Source organism: Argiope bruennichi, chromosome X1 (assembly GCF_947563725.1).
Source record: "Argiope bruennichi chromosome X1, qqArgBrue1.1, whole genome shotgun sequence".
Classification (NCBI taxonomy): domain Eukaryota; kingdom Metazoa; phylum Arthropoda; class Arachnida; order Araneae; family Araneidae; genus Argiope; species Argiope bruennichi.
In genome coordinates, this window is record NC_079162.1 from 129264696 (window position 1) to 129291311 (window position 26616).

At 29.4% G+C, this 26616-nt stretch overlaps 1 protein-coding gene across 5 annotated transcripts in view; it reads right to left on the minus strand.

Annotated features, from left to right (window-relative positions):
- LOC129959462 (uncharacterized) overlaps positions 1-26616 on the minus strand; it is a 60521-nt gene that overhangs the window by 21873 nt on the left and 12032 nt on the right. For 3 of the 5 annotated variants that reach the window (XM_056072299.1, XM_056072298.1, XM_056072301.1), the window contains exons 3-10: positions 19069-19164; positions 16316-16378; positions 11924-12002; positions 9635-9720; positions 9486-9539; positions 7006-7113; positions 2615-2726; positions 1837-1939 (exon numbers count right to left, since the gene is read on the minus strand). In XM_056072299.1, coding sequence (XP_055928274.1) covers positions 1837-1939; positions 2615-2726; positions 7006-7113; positions 9486-9539; positions 9635-9720; positions 11924-12002; positions 16316-16378; positions 19069-19164 — 701 coding nt within the window. The remainder of the gene's footprint in view (positions 1-1836; positions 1940-2614; positions 2727-7005; positions 7114-9485; positions 9540-9634; positions 9721-11923; positions 12003-16315; positions 16379-19068; positions 19165-26616) is intronic. The other 2 variants (XM_056072300.1, XM_056072303.1) reach the window with 1 other exon arrangement.

A 26616-nucleotide genomic window follows, 5' to 3' on the forward strand; every position in this document is an offset into this window, starting at 1 on the left:
AAATAATTAAAAATAGTTAAAATTTCTTCACCAGAAAGACTTTAGAAATGTCGGCATTTCACAATATATCATATTTCACTTCTACAATAATAGAATTATTTCTAAAATTAATTTAATAAGCAAGAAAGAAGCTAAGATATCAATTTTTTTCATCCTTCACAAAAGAAAAAAATATATTAAATAGCTTCTAATAACAAACTAATTCGAAATCTGAAGTCAAATGTCATGAAGTAATTCAGTATATGAATTACTTTACTAATATGTTAAAAATATTAATAGCAGATTCATTTAAATAGTTAAATCTCGCATAATGAACAAAATAAAATGTAAAAAAGTGACTCGCTTTAACAAGCGATGTTTCGCAGAACGAGTAAGATTATCGAGCGAGGAGGCATCGTGACGTCATAAGCACGATTGTATCTTGAGTATCATTCTGTGCCGACACTTATTTGAAAAGAATCCATATTTCTGCATGGAAGAAGCTTTGACCGGATAACGTTGTCAAACGTGACTCCGAAGGGTTTCAGCAAGAACCTATGAAATCTTAATCGACGAGCAGACATCAAACAATCCCGGAAAACCACAAATGAGAGAAAACAGGGCAAAATGCGCCGGACTCGGGACCACGCACGGAGCTTTAAATACAAAGTCCAACATCAATGATGCCTCTTTTGAACTGGCACACAGTCTTGTATGACTCTTTCTGCATGACTTGCAATTGCCTGTTTTCCCATATTACGATAAGATTATCTTTTTTTGCGGAACTTCCCGCACACATTCAACAAAATGAGGATTGTTTTTATTATCCATCCAATTCGTATCAAATACGAATAGTTCATTGTTTAAAAAGAATGTCTAATTTATTTTATATAAGCTCACAGTTTCTCAAATATTAAACAAACTATTCAATAAACTCAAGTACGGTAGACTTAACACCACAGAGCTATTGTCATTCCGGCCAGAGAAATATATTCTATTCTTTAACGAAGTTACAGAAGTCTCGCTCATGCTCATTAGCTGCAATTCGGGAAACATACAGAAAAGAACAACTGTATCACAAATCGAAACTGGACTGATCTATACAGAAAAAAGGGGAGAGAATTTAAAATAGAGAGTTTCCGCTTTACAGAATCGCGAATGATGTTGTTTCGTTTTTGGAAGCTATGACTATGACCTTTCATTTTTGCAATCTTTAGAGATGGACACTTTTTAAATTGGAAAAAACAACTAAGAAACTTAAAATTCACAGTATTTTCCCTGTTTCTATGAACATTTTCAAATTTTTCTGTTTTTTTAGATGAATTTCAAATTTCCTGTGTTTTTCCGGTGGCGTGGCAACCCTGAATCAGCTACAGGAATTTTTCATTTAGAAAATCAAAATAATAATAATAATTCATTCTAAGATGGCATGTTAAAAGTAAGTACTTTAAATATCAAAATATAACAGGATTTTTAAAAAAGATAAGGAAATAGGGGAAAGAATTCATCCACACTATTGAAAACGATATTCATGCAACTATAAAATCCTCCTCGTCATAATCTTTTCAAAGCCATCATGTAATAATCCAGCAAATATATTCAAATTCCCATAAAACTCCATTCCCAGACACAAATACTTCCATTTTCGAAAGGAGGGATTAACACAAATTTAGTAATGATTAAAGTTCTAAATAAGAGCCGTTAATTATAGAAAACGAAAATTGTGCGCGTCAATTCAAATAGATCGCGATTCATGGACATGTCACAAAAATAGATTCTTCTGAAATATCGATATTTTTTTAAATATATATACATCGAAAATCGGTGCAGCACAAATTATCAGTAATACACACTTACCGCAATTTCCAAATAGGCAAGTTTCCATGTTCGTTTAGCCGTTCCTGGATTCCTACATCAGGTATGTATCCAGAAACTACATCACCTCCAACCATCAAAAGACCTATGAAAATAAATAATACAATCTGACCATTTTAAAACTTCGGAAAACATTCTTTCTACTAAAAAAAGTTAGTACAAACCAGAAACTCCAACTCAATTTAGAACTACTCTGCTTTTTTACACAAAATGTAATAAAGTAATAAGAGTACACAATAAATTGAATTTCGATTATAACAATCATTTGCAACTGAAAAATAAAATTATTTATAACTATAATTTCGTTTTTCAGTCAAGAATAATTGTTGAATCACTCATGATTCATCAAACAAATATGCTTTTCTCTCAGATGTCAAAATATTTTTAAAAACAAACTATTTTTAACATATACTTAATAGAATAGCTACATATAATTCAAATATTCTTTTAATTAGTTTAAGCCAAAACACTTCAGCTATAAGGATATTGATTGCATTGAATGTGGAAGAATAGAAATGTCATCTTTTTTTCCAAAAACACAGTTTAAATTTTTAAAACGAATCCAAATTCTCATTTTCACAAACATTTCAGCAAAAAAAATTCAGAATGTAACTTGATTGATTTTAATTCACTCCGCTTATCTTTTCCAGTGAGAGCAAAAATATAAAGAAAAAAGTTTCTTTGCATTTGAGGTAAAAATATAGTAATGCTTTCAATATTTCAAAACATGCAAATGGAAATAAAATGTTACAGGTCTTACCAAAAAATCCATCTTCAGCACCGGTCTCATACGATTCAGGTGATGGAGCAATTGAATTTGCATTATGACCAACTTCAAAGCAGTGTAAGTAACGACCATCTAGAGTTGTTACCTGAAGTAAAGTGAAATTCATATGTGGCGAAAAAGTAAAAGCCTTGCTTTCAAAACTTATTTTTTATTCAAACTTTCATATACAAGTAATATAATAACAGTAAATATACCCCACTATAAAAAAATTATTTTCTCTAAACCTGAAGTAAACCTGACTCACTTCAGAATCTTAACAAATTCGTTGCCATTTGACCTCCTCTGTGAATATCATCTATCTAATTAGCTCACTACTATTTAATTACATTAATCCCTTCCCAATTACAGTTAAGAGATAACAAAGAAAGGGGTATCTAATTAGATAAGGGGCACACAGGCTTAAAACAGGATAGCAGACGTGTTAAAAATCGGAAATTATTGAGCTGTTTCACTTATCAGATTTTCTAATTGTGTGAATATTGTACATAAAATACTATAGAATATATACTCAGTAAATTGGCCATTACACCCACAAAAAAAACAACAATATATATATATACATACACACATATATATATATGAAATAGCTGGATGTCTGATTATCGGGAAAAACTGATAAAATATCTTTTGAGGGGAAAAAAACGAAAGAACATTAATTGTAAAGTGAAATAATCAGAAGAATATGCCATACATTAAAATTCAGATTTCTTATTTCATAAATAATTCTCACTGCTTTTCATTACGAATTCTCTCACTGATATCTTATTCATGTGCTCAGATCAGTCAAGTTAAATATTTAAGTATAAAACTAATAGCAATGTTAGCAGTAAAATACAATGCTATGAAAAATGAATACTGTTTATATTCTGTTTTCATCAAACTTAACCACGCTCTACAAACAGCGTCAGATTAAGATTAACAGGGGATCCCGATTTGGCAATTCTTTGATTCTTGATAGCCCTTCAAGTTTATATACATGCAAACATTACATATATGAAAAATTGTTTGTTACGTTTTAAAATTAATAATCTTTTTATAATAACTTTATTTTTATTAACAATAATTGCACTATTTTTGCCGAGTCGTTTGATTTCAATTACCTAATTAACCAGTTTAATTCAACTTTCTTGGTAATCAATATCTTTTGAAATAAGTGAATTAATTTATAACATTTATATCAGTAATTCGTTAATATAAATATTTACATAATATATTATGGAAATACCTTAAAGTTCATGGTACCAAAGAAAAAGTGTAATTCATTTTTTTAATGGTAAAAATTACTTTGAAGAAACTATTGAACATATAACTATTGTATTCAACGAGTTATCAAGTTCAAAATAATTAATTTGCCTCTTAATGCCAAAATATAATACAAATAAATTTGAAAAAAAAAAAAAAAAAAAAAAAAAAACAAGAAACGTAACATTTCAATCATTATATCGGTATAATCAATCCATCGGTCCCCTCTTACTTTTCTCTCTGAAGGTCCGTAGATTATTATAAATTATTTTATCTCACCCCTTCTTTAAAAAAACATTCAGAAGTTTTAGAGGCGGAAATCATGACCAAAAATAGCATAATTTGAAAATGCATTATATAAAGTACTTTAAAGTAAACAGAAGATCAAATCAATTTTTAAATTCGCATCATTCTGAAATTTGCTTAGATTATTCCATTCATTTTTAAAAAATGGACCTACATTACTTTGAACGAAATAACCATGCTCAATTAGTACGTTTTAAAATACCCAGAATCTCATGCACATTGACAGAATGCTTAAGAAATAAAAAACGTCGCATATATTAGAGGCAACTTCATAATAATATTAAAAGGTAGCAATAAATGACTGGGATTCTATGATAAAACTTCACCGTATACCATAAAAAGAGGGTTGCTTTTTCTATTAGTAGATCAGTAAATGTCAATTACAAAATTAAAAAAAAAAATGCTAAACGAAAATACAATAAGCTTCAACTGGTCTGTGAAGTGAAAATATAGCGAATCGTATAAATGTAAAATAAAAATCACAGACCTCACTTAATTGACGTTTGTCATAATTCAGCATTAAAAAATAAAAATAAATTGTGAAGTTTATCATCCCATGACTACTTTTTATCTACGCTTAGCTTTATTTGCACGCAGTTAAATCAGTAAATTTACCCCCCCCCCTCAAAAAAAAAAAAAAAAAACCTGGCTGAATAAAGAAAAATTACAAACCTACCAAAACAAAAATTGGGATTTGCGATTCCAATAACGAGGCATAGCAAAGGGGTGAGGATACTTTTAATTGAATCCTGAGTTACAGCAGCAAGCTGAGCTGAGCGCTGGGCTTTTCCACAACAGATTTTCGTTGAATCATTGCTTCTTAATTTTTCCTAGTCCACATCCAACAGTATCATATCATTTAATCCTTCCTTCTACATTAAGCATCCATAATTTTTGGAAAGATTTAAGACAAAAAGTTATATCTTTGGTTATTAGTTCATTATGGACAGAATGAAAAAAATTTCCAAAATTATTTCAACTCTAGAAACAGGATTACCTCTCAAATCTGGGAAAAAAAATCCCTGTGTTTTTCCTGTACGAATATTCAAGATACGAGGAAATGCACGAAAAGCACTGATGTGTTAATTATAATGGAATATGGTTTTAAGGAGTGGAAAAAGCAAGAAAGGACGCAACAATTTAACGTTATTCGGAATAAAATATTAAAACAAGGTTTATATTTATATACAGAAAAGAATTTAACAAGACAAAATTTATATATTGGGGGAGGGGAATACATTAAATCTAATGCTCTTTAACTGTGTCATACAAAATTAAGGACTCAGGTGAAATAAAACAAAACATTCTTATTATCATGATACAAATTATTTAATGATTATTTAACAAAAAACATAACAATGCTAGATTACATTTTTTTATATATTCAGTTTTGCCAATTGAAGTACTTGGGCATAAATGTCTGCAGATATTTCAGATATCAGTTTCATGGAGCTAATGGATCTAATCCATAACAAATAAAGTACGACATTTCTGTAGAGGCTAATATACATTTTTTTAGCCATTTCATTTTCAGTGAACACATGTAAAAATATTTTCGATATATGTATGCATTAAAGGATGAATATGACGATTAAATTGTCATAAATAATGTTATGTAATAAATGAACTATTCTGAAGAGGTGCGTGGCCTGGTATATCAGTTATGACATGATTAGTAAAATCAACATGGCATCACACAAGATTTGTCTAATAAATCTTGGGCACTGAATTTAAAAAGAGTTTTTTTTTTGTAACCATACGGGTATTAAAAAATCTATTTAAAAATTGTTTTGATGCTTCTTGTTATTTAAAAGTTGATTACTCGCTTTCAATAATCGACGAAAATTTAATTTTAGCATCAAAATTGTTGCCATCACATTCTATCCTGTTAAATGATACTTCTGTTGCCATTCACAATGATTGTTTTTATTTTTTTTAAAAATTATAACTTACTTATGAAAAAAATTAGTTTTCAATGACTTTTAAAATAATTTGGGGCAGTCTAAATTTTCAAAAAATAAAATAGTAGACAATAAAAAAGATTTTGCATTCTGTCCGGGATTCTGTCAAGTAGAAATATTAATAATACTAGCCGCTTTGGGCGACCAGCAAGTTCATTTTAATTCAAACTACTTTCATTGTTTCATCAAATATTTGATCATGGGGTTTTCTTCATTGGGAAAAAGGGAAATAATAGTTAATACATTTAAAAAACTAAACTACCAAGAAATTTTATGTGTAATTAGTAAAGCTCTCGAATGTAATTATTACTAAAATTATGGTTCACAAAAATGTTAATTAATTTCATAGAAAATCTGTCTTCAACAGTTATTTCTAATGTTTTTGACAATATATTCAGATGACAATGATAAATACAGAGACTGTCCACCAAGTTCATAGCAGGGAAAGAGAATCAAGGGCTTAAAAGGAAATTAAAGTAATATTATGATTCCAACAGTTTTAGGATTCTGTGCTGCAATATAATTGAAGTAACAGCTAAAATCTTAAATTATATCAATTTAAATGCCACTCAAAATATTTAAAATTCTTTCAAACATTTTTTTATAAAAAAAAGTTCCAAGTGCATGGCAATAATTTCACGTCTTTAGAAAAATATGTTCATGGAAAGGAAATTTAGACATAATAATCAATTTACTCATTAATTCAAATTACAAACATAAATCATGCATTTCATGACCCGCATTTTTAAGCGCCAAAATGCAATAGAGATATTGATTACATTAAGAAGACCTATATTAAATACATATTGTAAAATCACAAGAAATAAATAGATACCAAACATTATTTAAACCTACCTTGCAAACACCATCAGTTGACAACGAAAGAATAACTTTTTCATGATCGCCAACAAATTTCCAGCCACTATGGACGAATGTTATATCTCTTATGACACCTGTGTGCAACTGAAAAATACTTTCAATCAGAAATTTATGCATGCTTTCTAACTAGGGATTGCAATACCGGTATACCGGGATACCGAATACCGGTATTTTGAGCCATTTGTACAATTTTGTAATACCGGTATTTTGAGCCATTTGTACAATTTTGTAATACCGGTATTCACAAGTAAAAATACCGGTTTTTTGGTATTTACTAGAAATTTTTGAAATTGCCTCCACTATGTTCAGGGATCTCCAACATAGCAAAATAGTATTCGTCTTTGTTTTTATGTCTCCCAAACGGACGAAATTAAGTAGCTAATTAATTGTTTAATTAATTACTTAAATATAAATTAGGAAAACATGGATTATTCCTGAAAGAAGATATTGTATCCATAACGACTGATGGAGCAACAGTTGAAAAAAGTTGGAAAGTTGATTGGTGCAAATCAGCAATTGTGCTATGATCATGGAATTCAATTAGGAGCAATAGATGTATTATACCAAAAAAATAAAGAACAGGAGAATACAAATACTGTGGATATAGAAACTTCAGATTCCAACTTTGAAGAGAGTAAAAGTGTGAGTGATATTGAAGAAGATATTGTTAATGAGGATGAAATATTAACCCATCAAGAATTGCTTCCTATTATTTATAAAGTTCGAAAAATTATTAAGATATTTGAACGTTCCCCTGTAAAAAAATAACATATTCCTAAAATATATACTAACTGAAAATAAAACAAAATATATGTTAATATTAGATTCTAAAACACGTTGGAACAGTTTACTCCTAATGATGGAACGATTTTTGAAACTGAGAAGTCCAATCCAAAAAGCAATAATCGACTTAAATCGGCAAATTAATTTTTCAGATAGTGAATTTGACTTAATATCCAGAATTGTATCAGCTTTACTTCCAATAAAACTGGCTGTTGAGGCATTATGTCGGAGAGATTCTAATTTATTAACAGCTAATGCAACAATAAATTTCATGTTGCAGTCACTGAAAGAACAGCAAGCATCACTATCTGAAGAACTATATATTACATTGAAAAATCGCACAGAAGAAAGGCATACCGAAATAGAAAATGTCTTACGGTATTTACATAATTATAATGCTTTTAAAAATGAAAATGAAAAAGCAGAAAAGAGACTAACCAATTCAAATCTGATCAAGTTTATAGTGAATTTTCTTAAAATTTTTTACCAACAAACCTATCCACATTCAGAAAAATTCGGTACAGTTATCGCAGATTATGATGACACTAATGTCGATTGTGAAAGGAATTGTCTCTTAAACAAAAATTAGAATTAGCGATAAATAAAAAAAAATTCAACAAATCAAAATACAATACAGAAATCAGCTATATCCAAAACTATCCGAAGAGAAATCGATTTATTTGAAGATGTGGGATTTAGTTCTTGGAAAAAGTATATCGCGCATTGTTAACAGTACCACCAACTAGCGTTGATGCCGAAAGAGCGTTTTCGACAGCTGGTCATTTTTGCACAAAATTACGTTCCTGGCTTTATGACAGTACAATTGATGCATTATGTTTTTTAAGATCACATTTCAAAAATTTGTAATAGTACCACAGACTGAATAGTGATATTTACACTTTTTTGTGATTTTTTATATACTGTTATAATTTATAGGTTACAAATTATTTTTTTGTGATATTTACACTCTCTATTAAAACTGGCAAATAAAACAAAGAAACAAATGTGTTTTCTTTCTTTTTCTAAAAATTTCTAATACCGGTATTAAAACCGGTATCACGATCTAAAAAATACCGAATACCGGTATTGAAATTTTGGTCCGGTATTGCAATCCCTATTTCTAACTATATAATATATCCAATATTACATAGAATAAAGTTTACATTATATGAAACAGTCATGCATTATAAGAAATGAAAACCTTTTTTCAGGTTATAATTATTCCCAGTTAAAACAAACTTATAATGAACTTTTGAATATGAGTAAAAAAAATTCGGCTGTGTCGGATAATGAAATAAATATTAAAATTAATTTTCAGATAACTGATGAAAAAATATAAAAAATAAATTTAAAAACAAGAAAATCCTTTAATTCCTGTGTTTTAATATAAAATAATTCGCATCAGTTCAAAGATACTAATTAAATTTTTTCTTCATTTAGAATTCTATACAGAGCTAACTTTTTCTTTTATGATGATAAACTATGAACTTTTAATTACAATATATAAAAATTAATGCCTCTGAAGTTTGTCATACCAAGACACTGAATTACTTTAAATTTCCATAAGATTGCTGAAATTCCAAAATAATATTTTCACCGATAAAACAATATGTACTGAACAAATGTAACTTTAGACACATCATAATTAATTTTACATTCCCTAGCGTACTTACATCGTAAACAAAATCAAGTGGAAGTGGCATTCTTAAGTCAAATATTGTCAGACCCTGAAAAATTTTAAACAGCCTCAGTAGGAATAGAAATATGAGAAAATAAATAAATTATATTACACAAAATATATATATATATATATATACATTACCTTTCCATTTACACAGCTGCAAACAGCCATATGTGGATTCAATGGATCAGCAGCTAATGCAGCTCGATCTCTACCATTAAAGGCACCTTATATAGAAATTAAATATATAAAAAGTTATAAAAACTTGCACCAGCAGCTACTGCAGCTGATTATATACACTATATCATAGTCAAAGTTCACAATATATCGTAAATCAGTGATATAATGTAATTAATAATATATATCACTGGTTTAGAACAAGAATTTGTTAATCAAGAAATTCAAGCTTTGCCTTTAGCCTATTTAAAGATGCTTTTAATTCTTAGGTTAAAAGTAAAATGAAGCACATTTGGGCATTTATAAAGAATCGTTTTAAGAATCAAGTCTTATAGAGTTATTAATCTAAGCCTGGAAAAATCACGCTCCACATACAAGAATTATAAACGTTATTTCATGATCTCCACTTCAGGAAAATAAATTAGATCTCTACACAGTAGTTCTCTTTATACACAGAAAGTGAACAACTGCTGCTGATATAGGAGTTACTTTAGCAACTTCTTTTCAAATCATTACATAGCACAAGCTTATCTCGGATAGTCTTCGCAGATTTTCTATGTTCTTGCATTGTACACTGATTTATTAAAAAGATCCTTTGCACATTTGTCATAAAGATTCCTACTTGATCATAACAGGGCCTTAATGTTTGATAACTTCAGAAAAAGATCCAATAAAAGAAATTTCTGTTGAAAAAAGTAAACTCCCCTCCCTGGAAAAAAAAGACGTATGTTTCTTTTCAATTTTATAGAGTAACCTCTCAAAAATCTGATGTTTCGTAATTAGACCCTCAAGTGTCTTCCTTTTCCCAATAAATAATGAGCTGAGCATATCAAACAAACTTATACAAGATGAAACGTTGAAATGAAAGAAAAGGCTATGCCATTTTATACAAATTTAGAGAAATTTGCATACATATAGCTTTAATAAACATTCTCATGTACTTAAAAGAAACATGCCAAGATGTTTTTCCTCATGCCAAAATGTTTTCTCAGTGCTTTGTTGAGAGTTAATGATTATTAAAAGCAAACACATACAACAGTTTAAAAATAATTATTTGATTTTTTTGTAATAAAAACTAGATTTATTGTGAGTCACAAAATAAACAATGCATACTTAATTACAATTTATAGACTAAAAATTTCCCAAGTTTATATAAATATGATTGAAATTTAAAAATAATTTAAACGATGTTTTCTGAAACACAATGCTGAAACTCTCTATTCCCTTAAATGCTATTGATTCAGTGTTCAAGCTTCGTAAGGAAAGGAATCTTCAAATAATATCCATATAAGGAAAGTGGCAAATTCCATGCGGCATGAAACTGTGCAGCTTAGAACCATATTGAGACAACATATGGGTCAGCAATTCGGGGGGGGGGATGCCTCGCTGGATCGTACCTCATACCATTTTATCTCACCAGCAGGAGCCATTTGATATTTCTAGAATAACCGTTACTACAATTTTTCGATGATAAATAGTTTTCATTAGTGAAACTTTCTGTGCAGTTCCCATACTATGTCAAATCATGATGTTTGTGATGCCTTGTTTGGTCAAATATGATAATCTGGTGTACTGTCAACTCAATCCTTAGACTTATCAAATGCAGACTTTTTTTTTCTGAGGGATATAAAAATATTGGAGTATGATACCTAAGTAGACAGTGCTGAGGAGTAAACAAGTTGAGAACAACTGATGACTGAGACTTGTCATGCACTTCTTTTGCCCAAGTTATAGATGACGTAATAATTCGTCCTTCACACTAGTACAAAATAAAACATATACATTTTTGTTCACAGCAAGAACCATTATATACTATTCCGCACATCAGCACATTAAATTTGTTCCAAAAGCAATATTTTTTTTTCAAATAAATATACACCCAAAGAATTAGTTGCATGTGTTGCAGTAGGTGCCAGGTAATTAGAGGACACCTGCAGAATTTCCTAGCATATTCAGAATTACACACAACAGATATGACAGGCCTGTATTGTAGACTTTATATGACATTTCAACATTTTCTTTATCATCCATTAATTTTTTTTAAATTGACTATGTTATGTTTTATGTGCTAAGAAATATTTTATTATACAGCTTAAATAATGCAATAAATAACATCAAAAGAATACACAGGAAAAAAGGAGAAGAGTGCCAAACATTTTTCTCATACAGATTTAATTTATCAGTAATCATCATATTATATATATGTATGTATGTATGTATGTATGTATGTATGTATGTATGTATGTGACTTACAGTTATCATAAGACATAACTTGCTCTCCCCTTTCCACATCGATTACAGCAAGTCTTCGAGCTGTAGTGGACGCAAGAATCTGAAAATATTTGAGCAATTTTCAAATTATAGAGAAAAATCGAGATAATGACTAAAGTTTGAATTTTGATAAATTAAAATATAAAATATTTTATAAATTTTGCACACATCTTCATCATTAAAAAATAATTTTTAAAAAATTTCAAAATTAAGAGCTTCAAAATTTTTTAATGGCAACAAACTTCAATTTGGGCATACAACGAAGAACAAGAAGATTTTATATGGCATAAAAAATTTCAGTTCATTCCTACAAGTAGTTTTTCCATTACATTGATTTTTGAGTTGCCCTTAAAACGATGCAGTTAGGGGCGCATTCACAAACGTCTAAATGCCGACAGCTTTTTATCACGCATTCAAATGCTATTGAACATGCATTTCTTGAATCAAATATTTTCCCCGTCATTGTAATGTAAGATTTTTTTAAAAATTTCATCAGTAGCAAAAAGTACGAAAAAATTGAAAATTGCTTTTCACTGCCATAAAATTTTATTATTTTGAATATGAAGTAGATTCTCTGCCCTTGAAACAAGAATTTTTAATCGTCGACTAGTATCACTCACAGAATACAAAAAAGCGAATGAAAAATGAAATTTTATTTACTATTACTTGCTTGGGCTTGTCTAGACAAGAGCCATTAGAAACAACAACAGGATTTAACTATTTAATTTTTGCAAATACACTGACCAAATTATTTCCCTTTATAATTAATGCATAATGAAATCCATATTTTGTAACTAGTAAAAGGCCATTTCTGTTTAAATTTATTGATGTTTGCCTATATGTTCAATATTTCTTACAAAAGTCACAAATTTCATAAAATTAATCTACCGTATTTGCACTTATTCTTAATCATAATCCAATTACATATTCATAAATGGTTGTAAAAAAAAAAAACAGACATCGAAACATTATCAGGTAACGTATTTAGTACTAATATTTTATATGCAACATAACGTTTATTCACCACACATGCAAAAATTAATAATTTCAAATAGTTTTAATAACTTATGAAATTCTGATTTATATTTCAGTTTACCACAGTTTTTGTCAGCATAAAATTAAGCCTTTTTTTTTAATTTAATAACCTCTATATGTAAAACGCCAATGTACGTGGCACAGAAATCTCGCTTATTACTTTTTGCCGAATGCCAACAATCAAATGAAAGCAAATCATCACATGAATTTCAGACTGCATTAAAATTTACTGAGTACGAGCATTTTACTGATTATACTTCATAGGACTGAGATATTGTATAAATTTAATCTTCATAATATTTTCGTAAGTACATTTATTAAACAAAACAAAAAAAAATTGAAACAAAATAAATTATTATTATTTGCATTAATTTAAATCTCTTTTAAAGTAAAACTGAAAAGTGAATTATACAGAAGTTGTATATCTTAGAGAAATTGCATAGATTTTTAAAAATATTCTGTAGTACACATATTTCAGTGCTGATGATTTTATTTTCTGCACTCAATTTTAAGAAACATATTTGTTTTCAGTGAAAAAAAAATTATTAGTTAACTTTGATCGCTTCTGTTTCAAATTAAAGTTCAAAATTTTGGGCACATGACAAAAAAAGTAAGGAAATGCATAGTACAATGAGCACTTCTAAAATAATGCGAGTTAACGACTATCAAAATTTGAAGCTTAAAATTATTTTGCTGAAGAGGCGATAAATATCAAGTTATATAAGATATTTAATCGAAAATCCCAGCGAAAAAGCTGGTTTCCAACGACGTCCAGTATTAAATAAATCTGTTTCGATATGTGAAAAAATATTTTACTCATTCATTTATATCTCATAAGAACAGTAATATTTATATTTGATTTATTTTTTTAAAAAATATATCCAGACAAATCCGTCAAATAATAATTTATAATTAATTTACAATCCTTTACACAAAATAAAAAGAATTAAAAATACACAACATACATAAAATGGAATACATTAAAAAAATTATTCTAATGCAATATTTAATTTCATATATATGCGTTTGACTTAATCTGCCAAAGAGAAAGATTAAAGAACTCATGAAGATCGGATCATGAAACATTGTAAAAATCCTGCCCTATCTCTAATATTTTGCAAGTTATGGTGGATAAAATAAATAAGCTACAAATGGGGAAAAAATTTCAAACTTGAAATACAGTTCAAATTGCTATATGTCAAATTATACATAAACCTGTCCCTTCTATCAATCTTCGAATGGTCCTACAATAAACCATATCAATGTTCTAGCTCGAGAGAAATTTTTAATCATTTCCAATAATATATCACTAATCGGGATTCGTCAAAACAGGAAAGACACGAGGGTCATTATCACTTCTGATTTTTATTTCTCGCCCACTGGCAATGTTTGCTTTTTTGTTTGATGTAAGAAAGCTTTCAAGCCAAATAAGAAAAGTAGCATTTTATTGTTACAAATAAAAAACAAAAGCAGTATGGTGTTTCCTGCGCATTTCTGAAATAAGATGTAAAAAATACAAACATTGAAGTATCTCCATTTCAGTAATGCACGTATGCATCTGGTAGGATGTGTTAAACTTATAGCTTCTGCTAAAAATATTTGTCCCCTACTTGCTACATATGCTCTTGTCCCTCCTCTTCTCAAATGAAGTCATCTTAGTTGGGAAAGCAAGCTCACTATTAAGTTTTACTACCGTCTCAGCTAGCTGGCTGCTCAAGCTTCTTAGCTTCTTAACCCGTTCAGATCCATGATCATGTATTTGTGATCACGCGATCCTCCCTTCACGGCCCACGGTATCATGCATGAAACGAGCCTTTCCATCTCTATGGGTCCACGATCACGCCAGTGTGATTTCTATTTGGAATGTTTTATTTAAACTTTTAAACAACACTAGATGGTAGTCGAGGTCCGTTATAATGGTAGTCGAGGTCCGTAAGTGCATGGGCCCCATTTAACTGGAAAATGATTTCCACTTATTTGAGTGCAGGAATTACATTACGTAATCCTAGTAAATGTTGTTCGAGGAATTCTGAGTATGTATTACCTACAAATGACACAAGAACATTTGTGGAACTGGTGGGCATATAAAACGATCAGCGACAACTTGAAGTCAAACACTTAAGCTGAGTTGCGTCTGGAACAAAGAAATTCGCGCTCAGTGTGGAATTTGTTGAGCATAATGAATATAACACAAACCCGAGTTAAAAGTGACTCATCTGTCCACAGTATTGATCTTAGGAAATACTGTTCTTCAGTATCTCGATCTAATAGCCAGTGGCAAAATGTAATTTGCTGTTGCAAGTCTGGGCACAGTAATTCTTGTACATATAAAAGAAATGACATTGGTAATATTTGTTTATCTGCAATTCAAGAAATTCCACCTTTCCTCGCAAGAGTAAACGAAGTCACACCTGGGTCTTTTTCCTATTGCACATTCCTCAACTGTAATGAAGCGACGATCCTGTCTCCGTTCGTACATCTTACTAGACGAACCAGTATCTCTACGGCTTTGGTGAAAAGAAGCAAATTCCAACAAGCTTGGTCATACGACAAAGTGAGTAAACCAGATGGTCCGATAGTTGACAATATAAAATCCACAGAAGAAGTGCTTCGTTAATAATATATGTCCGTTTAGAGGCGAGTTGGAATGGGTAGAAAATAAAAAGAATCGAGAGACATGCGTTTAAATTCAGAAAATATTAATACAATAAAAGCAACAAATATCAAAAAAGTTCACGGGCACAAGAAGGTTGGAATACACATGCACATCCGAAAGAGTTCATACTGACGGATTTGTAAATATTCCATCTATCCATCATTGTCGATTTTTCATCGAAATGTCTATTTCAGTTATATATTGCAAACGAAAGACTAAATTTCTCCTGAACTACAAAATTGACATGGTTAATTGTCAGCCGATTCGAAATCTGATGAAATGGGCACGGTTTTGGTTAATTTGACAGCCTGAATTTAAGTAAATGCGGTATTCAACATTAAATATTTTTGGCGATAATTCAATCATGCATTAAATAAATGGCAACAATCTAAAATTTCGGCACTTAAAGCTTGGTTTTAAATCCAGGTATCTTGATTAAAACGGTGTCTTATAGTTTTCCTGCTCTTTCAAAATGTGAGCTTATTTTACCAGCAGGCTTGCAGAAGCGTTTTAAATTAAGATTTTTCCCGATTGGTAGCATTCATTTAATCCGCCATAACTTGAAGACTGTTTGAAATAAGACAGGGTTGTTATAGTGATTTACAATCTACATCAGCTTTCTTATCACCATTTTTACATTAGATAAAAACCACCATGTATATAAATATTAGCAAAAAAATTACCCTGGATCCATCACTGGTAAATCGCACGGCATTGACATTTCTGGTATTCCCTAGAGTGGATATCTGTTGAAAAGTTTCACACAATACATGAATTAAAAATCATATACCCTCTATTCCAAACGTTTACAGATTGAAGTAAAATATATATTTTAGGAAAACTAGTTAATGCATGATAAATCATACTTTTTAAATAATTTTAAAATTTCTTTATTTCCTTAAAAGTCTTACCAAGCAATTTCAAATATAGAATTTTACTCACTTTTTTTATTAGAGAGCTGTGAAACTTTAAGCATCTTGAAATGCAGACCAAACAACCACTTTTCTTTTCTTACAATGTATTTATTAGGCTCCGAATCGATGTCATGATTACTGATAACATATTTGCATTAAAGTGCATTTGTCTATAAACTTTTGGGACAGATTATTTCTATATATTGCACAATTTAAAAAAAATGGTATTAAAAACATGGGGACAGAACTGTTGTGTTTTCAATACAAAAGATAAAACATAACTACATGCAATCTTCATATAGTGATAAAGCAATTTATAAAGCGTTAAAGAAAATTATCCAATTTACAATTATAAAAATCCCATACAAATTAAGATACTAATAAAACAACTAGCAGCTGTTTTTAAAATCTAAATGGAGCAATTTTGCATATGTATTTCAATAATATTTTGAGACATAAAAAGAAAGTAAATCTCAAACTGTACACTAATGCATTTTCCGTGTTAATATTTGAAAAAGACAGTTATAAAATAAAAATTATAATGAAACCTTCCCTCAGAATTGGTTGGCTTAGTAAAATTCAATCGCGTGCAAATAATTTTTGGTAAACAAGACTAATGAATATTACATGATGACGCAAATACTAACAAATTAAAATTAACTGAAAAGATGGATTTCCATGCTATTACATAAAATAAATAAAAGACTTCAAAAACATAAACGATTCTAAAAATAAAAAACCGTAAAAATATGTAACTGCAAGAAAGCATTGGGAAATTCAATTGAAATTAGATCATATCACAAAACCATTATTCAAAAGGCAGGAATCTTTTTGAATTTCTCTCTTTAAAAGATGGAACTTTAATAAACAGCAGTTCAAAAGAATGCATTTAGTCCTTTAATTTTCAGCTGCCAAATGTTAGCAATTTAAAAGTCTAAAACTGGTTTGTTTAACTTAGTTTTAAAGACTAAGTACATACTTATTTTACATTATCGCAAAACATATTTCATATTACCATTAACATTTATAAAATATTTTCCAATAACACTACATTGTTAGTATTTATAAAGTATTTTTCTTTCAATACAAATAATATTGATTAAATGAGTTTAGCTAAATTTGATTTTGTTATATTTACATCTCGGTTTTGAAGCAATATAAGGATTATCCTGAGAAAGAGCTCAAAGGATTTAACGTGCATCAATCCCGCTTACACGGCATTTCGTTGGTAAAATCAGATTTTGAACCAGGAATTTCTGGAACCAAAGCTCACCCTTTATTACAAATTGATAAAACTTAGGCCACACAATTAATTAACAAAAGCATGATGAATTAGATATGTTTGACAGTAGAAAATAACATGAAGTAATTGCAGAATGAAGTCTCATTAAGATTTCAACACTGACTCAAGAATTGTACATTAAATTCAGTGCAATGCAACAGTTTCTCTTCACAGAATTGCATATGTACAAACTACAGATCCTTGCAGTTTCTAAATAGATATAATGATGATTATAGATGTTGTAATCGTCTAAATTACAAACTATAATAGTTCATGGAATAGAGCTATTGTATATAAAAGGGAAATACAGTAGTAATATCCCAAACTTAAATTGAATAAATATGAAAGTTGTTAATCTGAGAACATGCCATTTGAAAATAATCAAAATACCTATGGTTCAAAAAAATTATGGTGCATAATCAACATCAAACATACAAATTATAATGGTGAGATCATCTTTTTGGAATGTTATAACGGTGAGATCAGCTGTTTGAATCTTAGCAAATTATTTTGAATACTGGCTTATATAATAATAAAATTCAAATATTAACATCATTTTTATAATACATTTATAAATGTCAAATAATTAAAATAACTGAAATCCACATACTTTTCATTTATCGGACACATGAAATTTTATGTTTTCAAATAGTGCTCACAAAGACAGAGAAAAGTGTAATAGCAAAATCGTGTTATTGATGAAAAATTCGTTAACTTGCAGATGTGCTCAAATCAATGGGAGAATAACTGAGCAAAAGCCCCATTTTGCACTGCATCAACACACAGATAATAAACATTTTATAAATTCAAATGTATAGAAGCTCCAATACCATAACGAATCCTTGGTGGAATCAACTCAACAGAATTTCTCAATTTTGATGGAAAGATTTTTGCATTGAGTTCTATAATTTTCTAATGTGTGGCGATTGCTGTTATTTAAACTTAGTGCTTATATAAAGCTCCATAAGTGAAATCTAATTATTGTTTTAAAAATAAAAGTTAATGCAATTAAATGTTTTTTTTTTTAAATACAAGCTTGCATAAAAAAAAAGACATGCCCAAGAGAAGATTAATTCATAAAATCAAGGCATAATTTTCCCTCTACCATAAAGTGCAAAACACACAACTTTTTAGAAAGATATAAAATTAATTTTGAAATAAACTGCTTAAATTTTAATAAAAAAACATATCATTTCAATAGCAAAATACTTATTTTTAATGTAAAGAAAAGGTTCCGTACAGGACATACTTGGTAGCACATCAGTAATTCGGTCCTTTGAGCAGAATATAAGTTAACTTTTCCATCATAGGCTCCAGAACAAAATAAGTAACGATCCTAAAATGATGTTAAATTCATATTAAAATATATAAACTAAAATAAAAAATATCTTCAAATATTCAGAGGATTATAAATATCTATCACAAAGAATGAATGAGCAGAAAAGTTCAATATCAATAGTAAATCCTAATTTTTGATATATATAATTTCTTATGCAAGTGACAAAAATTTGGAATCCCTTTGGAATTTAATAAAAAAACCAACAATATGAATGAATCAATATGTTGGAAATCTTGGCTTGAAGAAAAGTTTACATTGCATATTTTTCATATCATATTATGAATTTTGCAAGATTAACTTATGAAATGCCATTTGAAAATTTATACTAATATAAAGATTCAAAATAAAGAAAGTACATTTTAAGACATTCTAAATACAATAGTATCATTTTAAGCAGAGGCAGCAGCAGAAATTTTACAACAGAAGGGCCAGCCACCTTCAATGGAAGGGAGGGGGGTGCAATACTTCTCTCATTTGGCTTCAAAATAATGTACATCAATTAACTTTATACTTAAATAAAGGTAATTAGTCATTTATAATAATTATTTAAAATAATAAACTAGTTGTATGTTGTCGGAGAAATAAGAATTGTATGACCAAATGATGAGCAATAATAAAAAATAAAGCATCAATAACAAATCTCAAATGAAATGTACCGTATTGGTATAGGACACAAATTTTCACATTATTTAAATCATTTAACAAAATGAAACTCCAGCCAAAACAAATGAAAATAATAAATTATCATTAGACATCACTAATCAATGGTATTTTATACTGATTGAATTATACATATGCTAATTAAATGAACAACACTATATGAAATGAAATTATTAAAATCAAATATTAAAGAACTTTTAGAAATCAATACTTTTTACTGACCTATATGATAGCTTGAATAATTCTAAATTTGCTTGTAAATTCCGGAACAGCATCTGTTATTTGTTTAAAGTTATTTAAGAATTTTTTGTGCATGACAGGAGACTAAACAATGATGCCATACCCACTATTCAGATCCTCTGCTAGGAAAAAGCTAATAAATACACCTTTCAAGTCCTAAATGCACTTTTCAAGACACAATTATTACTGAAATCTTTTAAGGTATTTATTTAAACAAAATTACAGAAACAATTTTTTAACCTGAACATATTTTACAAAAATGATGCTCTTCTTTATGAGAATGAAAATTTCAAAGTAAAATATTTTTTTGCATGTACGAATCAAGGCCTTTCAAATAATGGAACTAAAAGCATAAATATTTATGTACATATTGTGAATTTGTAGCAGAACTGTGCACAGAATTGGTTCTGTTGTGTATATACATTATTTATATTTGTTAATATTAAGATACCCAAAATATTTATCCTTCATTTATTTTTCTTTTCAGTATTCATTATGCACGGATAATATTTTATATCCTCAAATTCATGCAATTTTTTATGATAAACAGTGTCTAATAAGTTAATAAACATTTTGCAAAATTTAGACTGAAAGTATGAATTTCATATCATGCTGCTGGAGGGATAAAAACTTTAAAATGATATTTCTTCATGATGTATTTTTGTTCAAATGCCATTGTTCTAAACCCAAAGGGTTTTTTAAGAATTGTAATAGGGATATGAAAATATTTAAGAATGTTCCGAAGCAAATGTTTTTTTTGGAAATTTATATGGAATCTAAGACGTGTAATGATTTTTTAAAAAACCGAATTCAATATTGATGCATATTTGAGACTTTTTTGCACATATAATGATAAAAAAATTATATAATAGCAGTGCAAGGAAACACATAACCAGCATTGTGTAGCATATTATGAGAAACTTGGAAAAAAAAATGTATATTAAAGAAAACTTATTTTTTAAATAAAAATTTCCTTTAAAAAAAAATTAGAAACACTTTATAATAAATCTCAATTTTTTGTGTGTGGAATCGTTGTATAGCATTAGCTACCAAAAAGCATAACAAAAATCTACTTCCAAACATTAAAAAAATGGTTTAGATGGTACTATGTCTTTATTAAAAGCAGTATTTATTAAACTATTCCTCCTGATAAATTTCTTTATGTAAATATATTCTTAACTAACGGTTTGCATTTTTCAATTCTTCAAATGAAAACATCTATAAATGCTTTTAAAAGTAAAAATTATAGTGAACAATATGAATAAATATTCTTCATGCAAATCTCCATAACATTCCAATTTTAAAATAAGTTCCATAAGTGTAATATGCATTAAAAGGCAACATAAAAATTTTTTACATTGAAATCCTAAATTAAAATTTAAAATTAAAAAAATTGTTTCAGTTAGAATTTCAAAACATGAAAGTTGAACAAACTTAAAATTTTCTTTACAATAATTTGTACCCAGCGGCGAATTTAGGTAGTTTGCAGCCCTAGGTAATGCACATTACGAGACCCCTCTTTAACAAGATGGTCAATCTAGTTTCATATTTCACAGCAGTTTTAACATGTTACTAATTTATTTTGGGTTAATATTTTTTTTATTTTTATTTTACCACTTTTAAGAATATGCATTTGCTTATCTCTCTGATTTAAAGTCCGCCCAACGTGAACATTTGCACAAAAAAATTAATGAAATAAATGCTTGGTTTATAAATATTCTAATAACTAAGAGAAAGTGATGAAACATACAGGGACCTCACCCAATCATGTTAGATAAAATGTTAATATTATCCAAATATTTTAGCATGCATATTTATTTAACAATTAGGTAAATTAAATTTTTTATCGATCTTGGCAGCTGCGTCGTTGGAAATCTGCCACTGATTGTGACCCCCCCCCCCTACCTTCAACATTTTCGCCAAGTTGCAATAGCAGAATAATGAAATTTGTCGTTTCATTATTCAAACATTTTATGCAATATGTACAATGGGATCTTCTTCGCATTTAGATATAAAAATAAATCGATCTTTTAAAAATTGAATTCATTCTTTCTCCATAATTAAAAACAAGGATCTTTATATAACTAAAAAAAATTAAAATGAGGTAATCAATTGATCATAATTTTTTTAAATTTAAATCTACTGATAGTGTTAGTTTAGAACAATTAAATTTAATCTCAAAAATGTTTCACATATTTTATAACTTATTCAAATATTTTTAATAACAAAGATTCCAAATATAACATTTTATAAAAACATGCAATTCAAAAACAGAAACCAAAAACTGTCGTTTGTTTATATTATATTATATATATATATATACACACACACAGTGGTGGCCATTTTTTGAAAGTTTCGCGTTTTTCAACTTTGCGTGCTTGTAGAATATATTTTCACTTAAATGCAAATGCTTGTATATCAAATTGAAGGTAATTTAATGCAGAATTTAATAACAAAAACAGTATTACAATATCTGTATTACAAAAAAGTTACGCTCATTTTAGTAGAACAAACAAAAACAAATCGTTTTGAATAATGACGTGTTTTGTAATAAAAGCGTACTAGCCAATCACAAACACTGTTCTGAGGACCAAACAAATGTCTGTAACTATAGTTTAGGTTATTTGGATGATAAAAGAGTTATTGTTGTGGAAATATTTTGCGGAATGATGCATACTAATACAATTAAATAGAGTATTGTTGTTTTTGAATATTGTAAGTCCTTTTTTTTAATTAAACTAATTTTAAACAATGTCACCAACAAGAAGAACTGATTGGACATCTACAAAAAGAAGCCGAATTGTCATATTGAGAGAAAATGGCCTCTCTTATGCTGAAATTGCAAGACAAGTTGGTGGTTCAGTGACTTGTTCTAGTGTACGAAAGTTCTGTTTACGTTGTGAAAAAACGAAATCAGTGGAAAATAAGGCCAAAAAAAAAAAAAAATGCACAAGTGCTACTACCGATAGAAAAATTAAACGGCTATGCCTTCAAGATAGAAAAAATTCATCAGATGCCATTAGATGTGAAATGAATGCAGCGGGTATTGCAGTAAGTTCTAGAACAATAAGAAGGTTATCAGGATTTGGACTACAAGCTAGAATTCCAAGGAAAAAACCATATTTAAATCAAAAGCAGCGCGAAAAACGAGTTAAGTGGGCAAAAGAACACATTAAATGGTCAGAAAATGAATGGAAGCAAGTAATCTGGAGCGATGAGACTAAAATATCGCTCTTTGGTAGTGATGGTAGAAAATACGTGAGACGTAGAGTAGGTGAAGCGCTTCATCCTGATTGCATTGAAGAAACTATAAAAACAACAACAAATGCTGTGATTTGGGCATGTATGTCTGCAGATGGTGTGGGCCGAATTCAAGTGATTGATGGCATCCTGAATGCCAAAAAATACATCGAAACTGTCCTGGACCCAAAATTTATACCTTCCATCAGGGATTTCTTCCTCAACAAAGCACCATTTATTTTTCAGCAGGATGCAGCTCCATGCCACACAGCAAAAGTATGATAAGCATGGTTTCAAACTAAAGGCATAGATGTATTACCATGGCCAGGAAACAGCCCTGATCTCAATCCAATTGAAAATTTGTGGCGACGTTAGAAAATTCTTGTACGAAAAAACCGTCCATCCAATAAAAGACAACTTATTGAATCTATAATTGATTCTTGGCACCATGTGATTACGAAAGATGAACTCCAAACACTCGTTCACTCGATGAAAAGACGCTGTGAAGCTGTCTTAAAAAATAAGGGTTATCCTACTAAGTATTGATTTTGTAAGTATCACTTAAAAAAAAATGCAAATCTAAGATAGATCTTACTAAAATGAGAGTAACTTTTTATGTAATAGATATTGTAATAATGTTTTTATTATTAAATTCTACATTAAATTATCTTCAATTTGATATATAAACATTTGTATTTAAGTGAAAATTAATATTTTCTACAAGCACGCAAAGTTGAAAAACGTGAAACTTTCACAAAATGTCCACACTTTTTGCCACCACTGTATATATATAAAACGTATGCAACAATTATGACTAGTAAAACTATTGGAATAAAAAAGAAGAAGGAAACTATATGGTTTCTCAGACATTTTTTAAATTAATAACCTATTTTAGTATTTAAATATTCTTTTTATAAACATTAAAAGGAAGGTTGTGTAATTAATAAATAAAAAAGAAACAAAAAACACAACTGAAATTTGCCTCCAAGAAATGTAGAATATTTTATTTTGCTTCAAGGCTAATACTCTGAATAGAAAGAACTTTTAGCTGCAATATAAACTTCTGGGAAGACTTCTTGGGTTCAGAGTTGTATTTCAAACAGGTTATACTTTAAGAGGCAGGTGCAGCAGACTACACTTTATCAGGTACTTGTGATGAATTTATAGATATTAGCAAAAGCTCCGCCACATTTAACAAGAAAAGCGAGACCCCCCCCCCCCCATTATTTCTTGAAATCTGTCATTGAAATGTCAAATTGCAAGAAAAATTGCTTTAATCCTCGCTACAATTTACAATACTTTTATTGATTGTAAAGATCACAGGATGGTAAAAGCAATTATTTTACAAGGAATCTTTTACTGAAAGGTAAACTCACTTTGTGATAATTTAGCGAAAAAAAGTGAACAAGCAGTACTGGAATCGGCTATAAGTAAATTAATACTCCCCCCCCCTCTTTTTTACGGTTTTCCTCTAACCAAGAATCAGAAAGACAAAACCCGCCAAGTAGTAACGAGGATTACTAACTTTTTACCACTAGACACAGAAATTACTTTTTTTGTAATGGATCATAGAATGAAATTGTCAAAGATAGAAATAGAAAACCTAAAAGCATTTCTGAATAGAAAAATATTAGCATTTGATATATCGGTTCTTATCTTGGTATTTTACATAAAAAGTGGGTTAATTATTTCAACAAAAATTGGGAAATGCCAGTTTATGGAATTCTTCTGTAATGAATTTACAAAGAAACAAGAGATCATTTCATCATTTCAAACTCGCTGGTTTTCATTTTTTTTAATTGGAACAAATTTTTAAGAATTATTTACTTAGATTTACTGAGTACTTGAATATTCTGAAAAAAGTGTTTTTTGTGCATTTTAAATTCTGGCTTTTCTCAATGTAATAAATATAAATATTCAATGAATATTTTTTTAATTAGTCATCATTTTATCAAAATAGGATTATCCATAGGCCATTAAAAGAAGAAATGCAAATAAATAGTTTTTGTCGTGAAGTAATTAGCCGAATAAAGAAATCATGTTCCGATTTCATATTTTTAATACTGATTATGGGATCTCAAAAATTTGGGTGTGAATCCGTTCAACAAGTTTGGTCACTTCCTGGAAGGAACTGCGGATAATAACCAACTATATATATATATAAATTAAACCCTAATTAATTTCCAAAGTTTTATCTTAATTTAGCCCATATTAACTTCATTCTAAAATGTTCTCTTATTTCCTGATCCAATTCAATCTTTTTTATTTAATTAATGCTACAGAAGCTTTGTAAAAATGCTTAAATCAGCATTTCCCACGGTCAGAGTGAAGGGATAAAAAAATTGTCGAGCTAAGCGAATTCTTTTTAAAAGATAATTAGATTTCCCTATCCTAAATCGACACGTCTACAGAGATCCCTATCAGAATCTCATAGAATACAGTACATTCCCGATTATCCGCGGAATTGGGTGGCGCGGCCGCCGCGGATAACAAAAATCGCGGATAATCCGAAAAAAGCTAAAAACGGGTATAGCAAAAAAGAAAACAGTCATTCCAACTTTGAAAAATCGTTTTATGTACAATAAAACGTAAAATAAACAGCAGGATGTTTAACTAACGCTTAATATTTTAGTATATCATTCAAAACTAACCTAAAATGCATTTTGTTAATGAAAACAGAAAAGTGCTTTGTATTTACGAGAGGCGTCAAGGATACACAGAAAAATTAATACATATGTACTGTTTTAATACTGTAATGTATTATGTAATTACAAAAGCATAACTGTAAAACTGCACTTTTAAAAAAAATCAGTCAAAAAAAAAAAAAAAAAAAAAAAAAAACCTTTGTGCGGCAGGTGCGGATAATCCGCATCGCGATAATCCGCCCGCGGATAATCGGGAGTCAACTGTATAATCGTCGGGATAAATTTTTCTGTCCTTTTTCGCTTTCTTCTGCTCTTGTATCGATGGTGAACGGACGCCAGTTCGCCTGCGCGTCTTGTTCATAAATGGAATGGAAGAATGGGATGGAATAAAGCGAAGTTTTAAAATTACAAAAGTACAAGAAGAAGAATACTCTCTCTTCGGTCACGAAATTGCTTTAAAATATATTTTTACATGATAAAGAGTCGACAAGATCAGTTTTCTGTGCTTTGAAATTTATAATTATCAAAAGAATTAAATCCCCGGGAGGAAAGGTACTTCGACGTTGCGGTACGGCGCCCTGACTCGCCGTTGCTCTTCCGTACTGGTTCGGCATTACTTCGTACCGGCTAACCAGCCATGCCTTTTCTCGACGCTTGAGTTCTA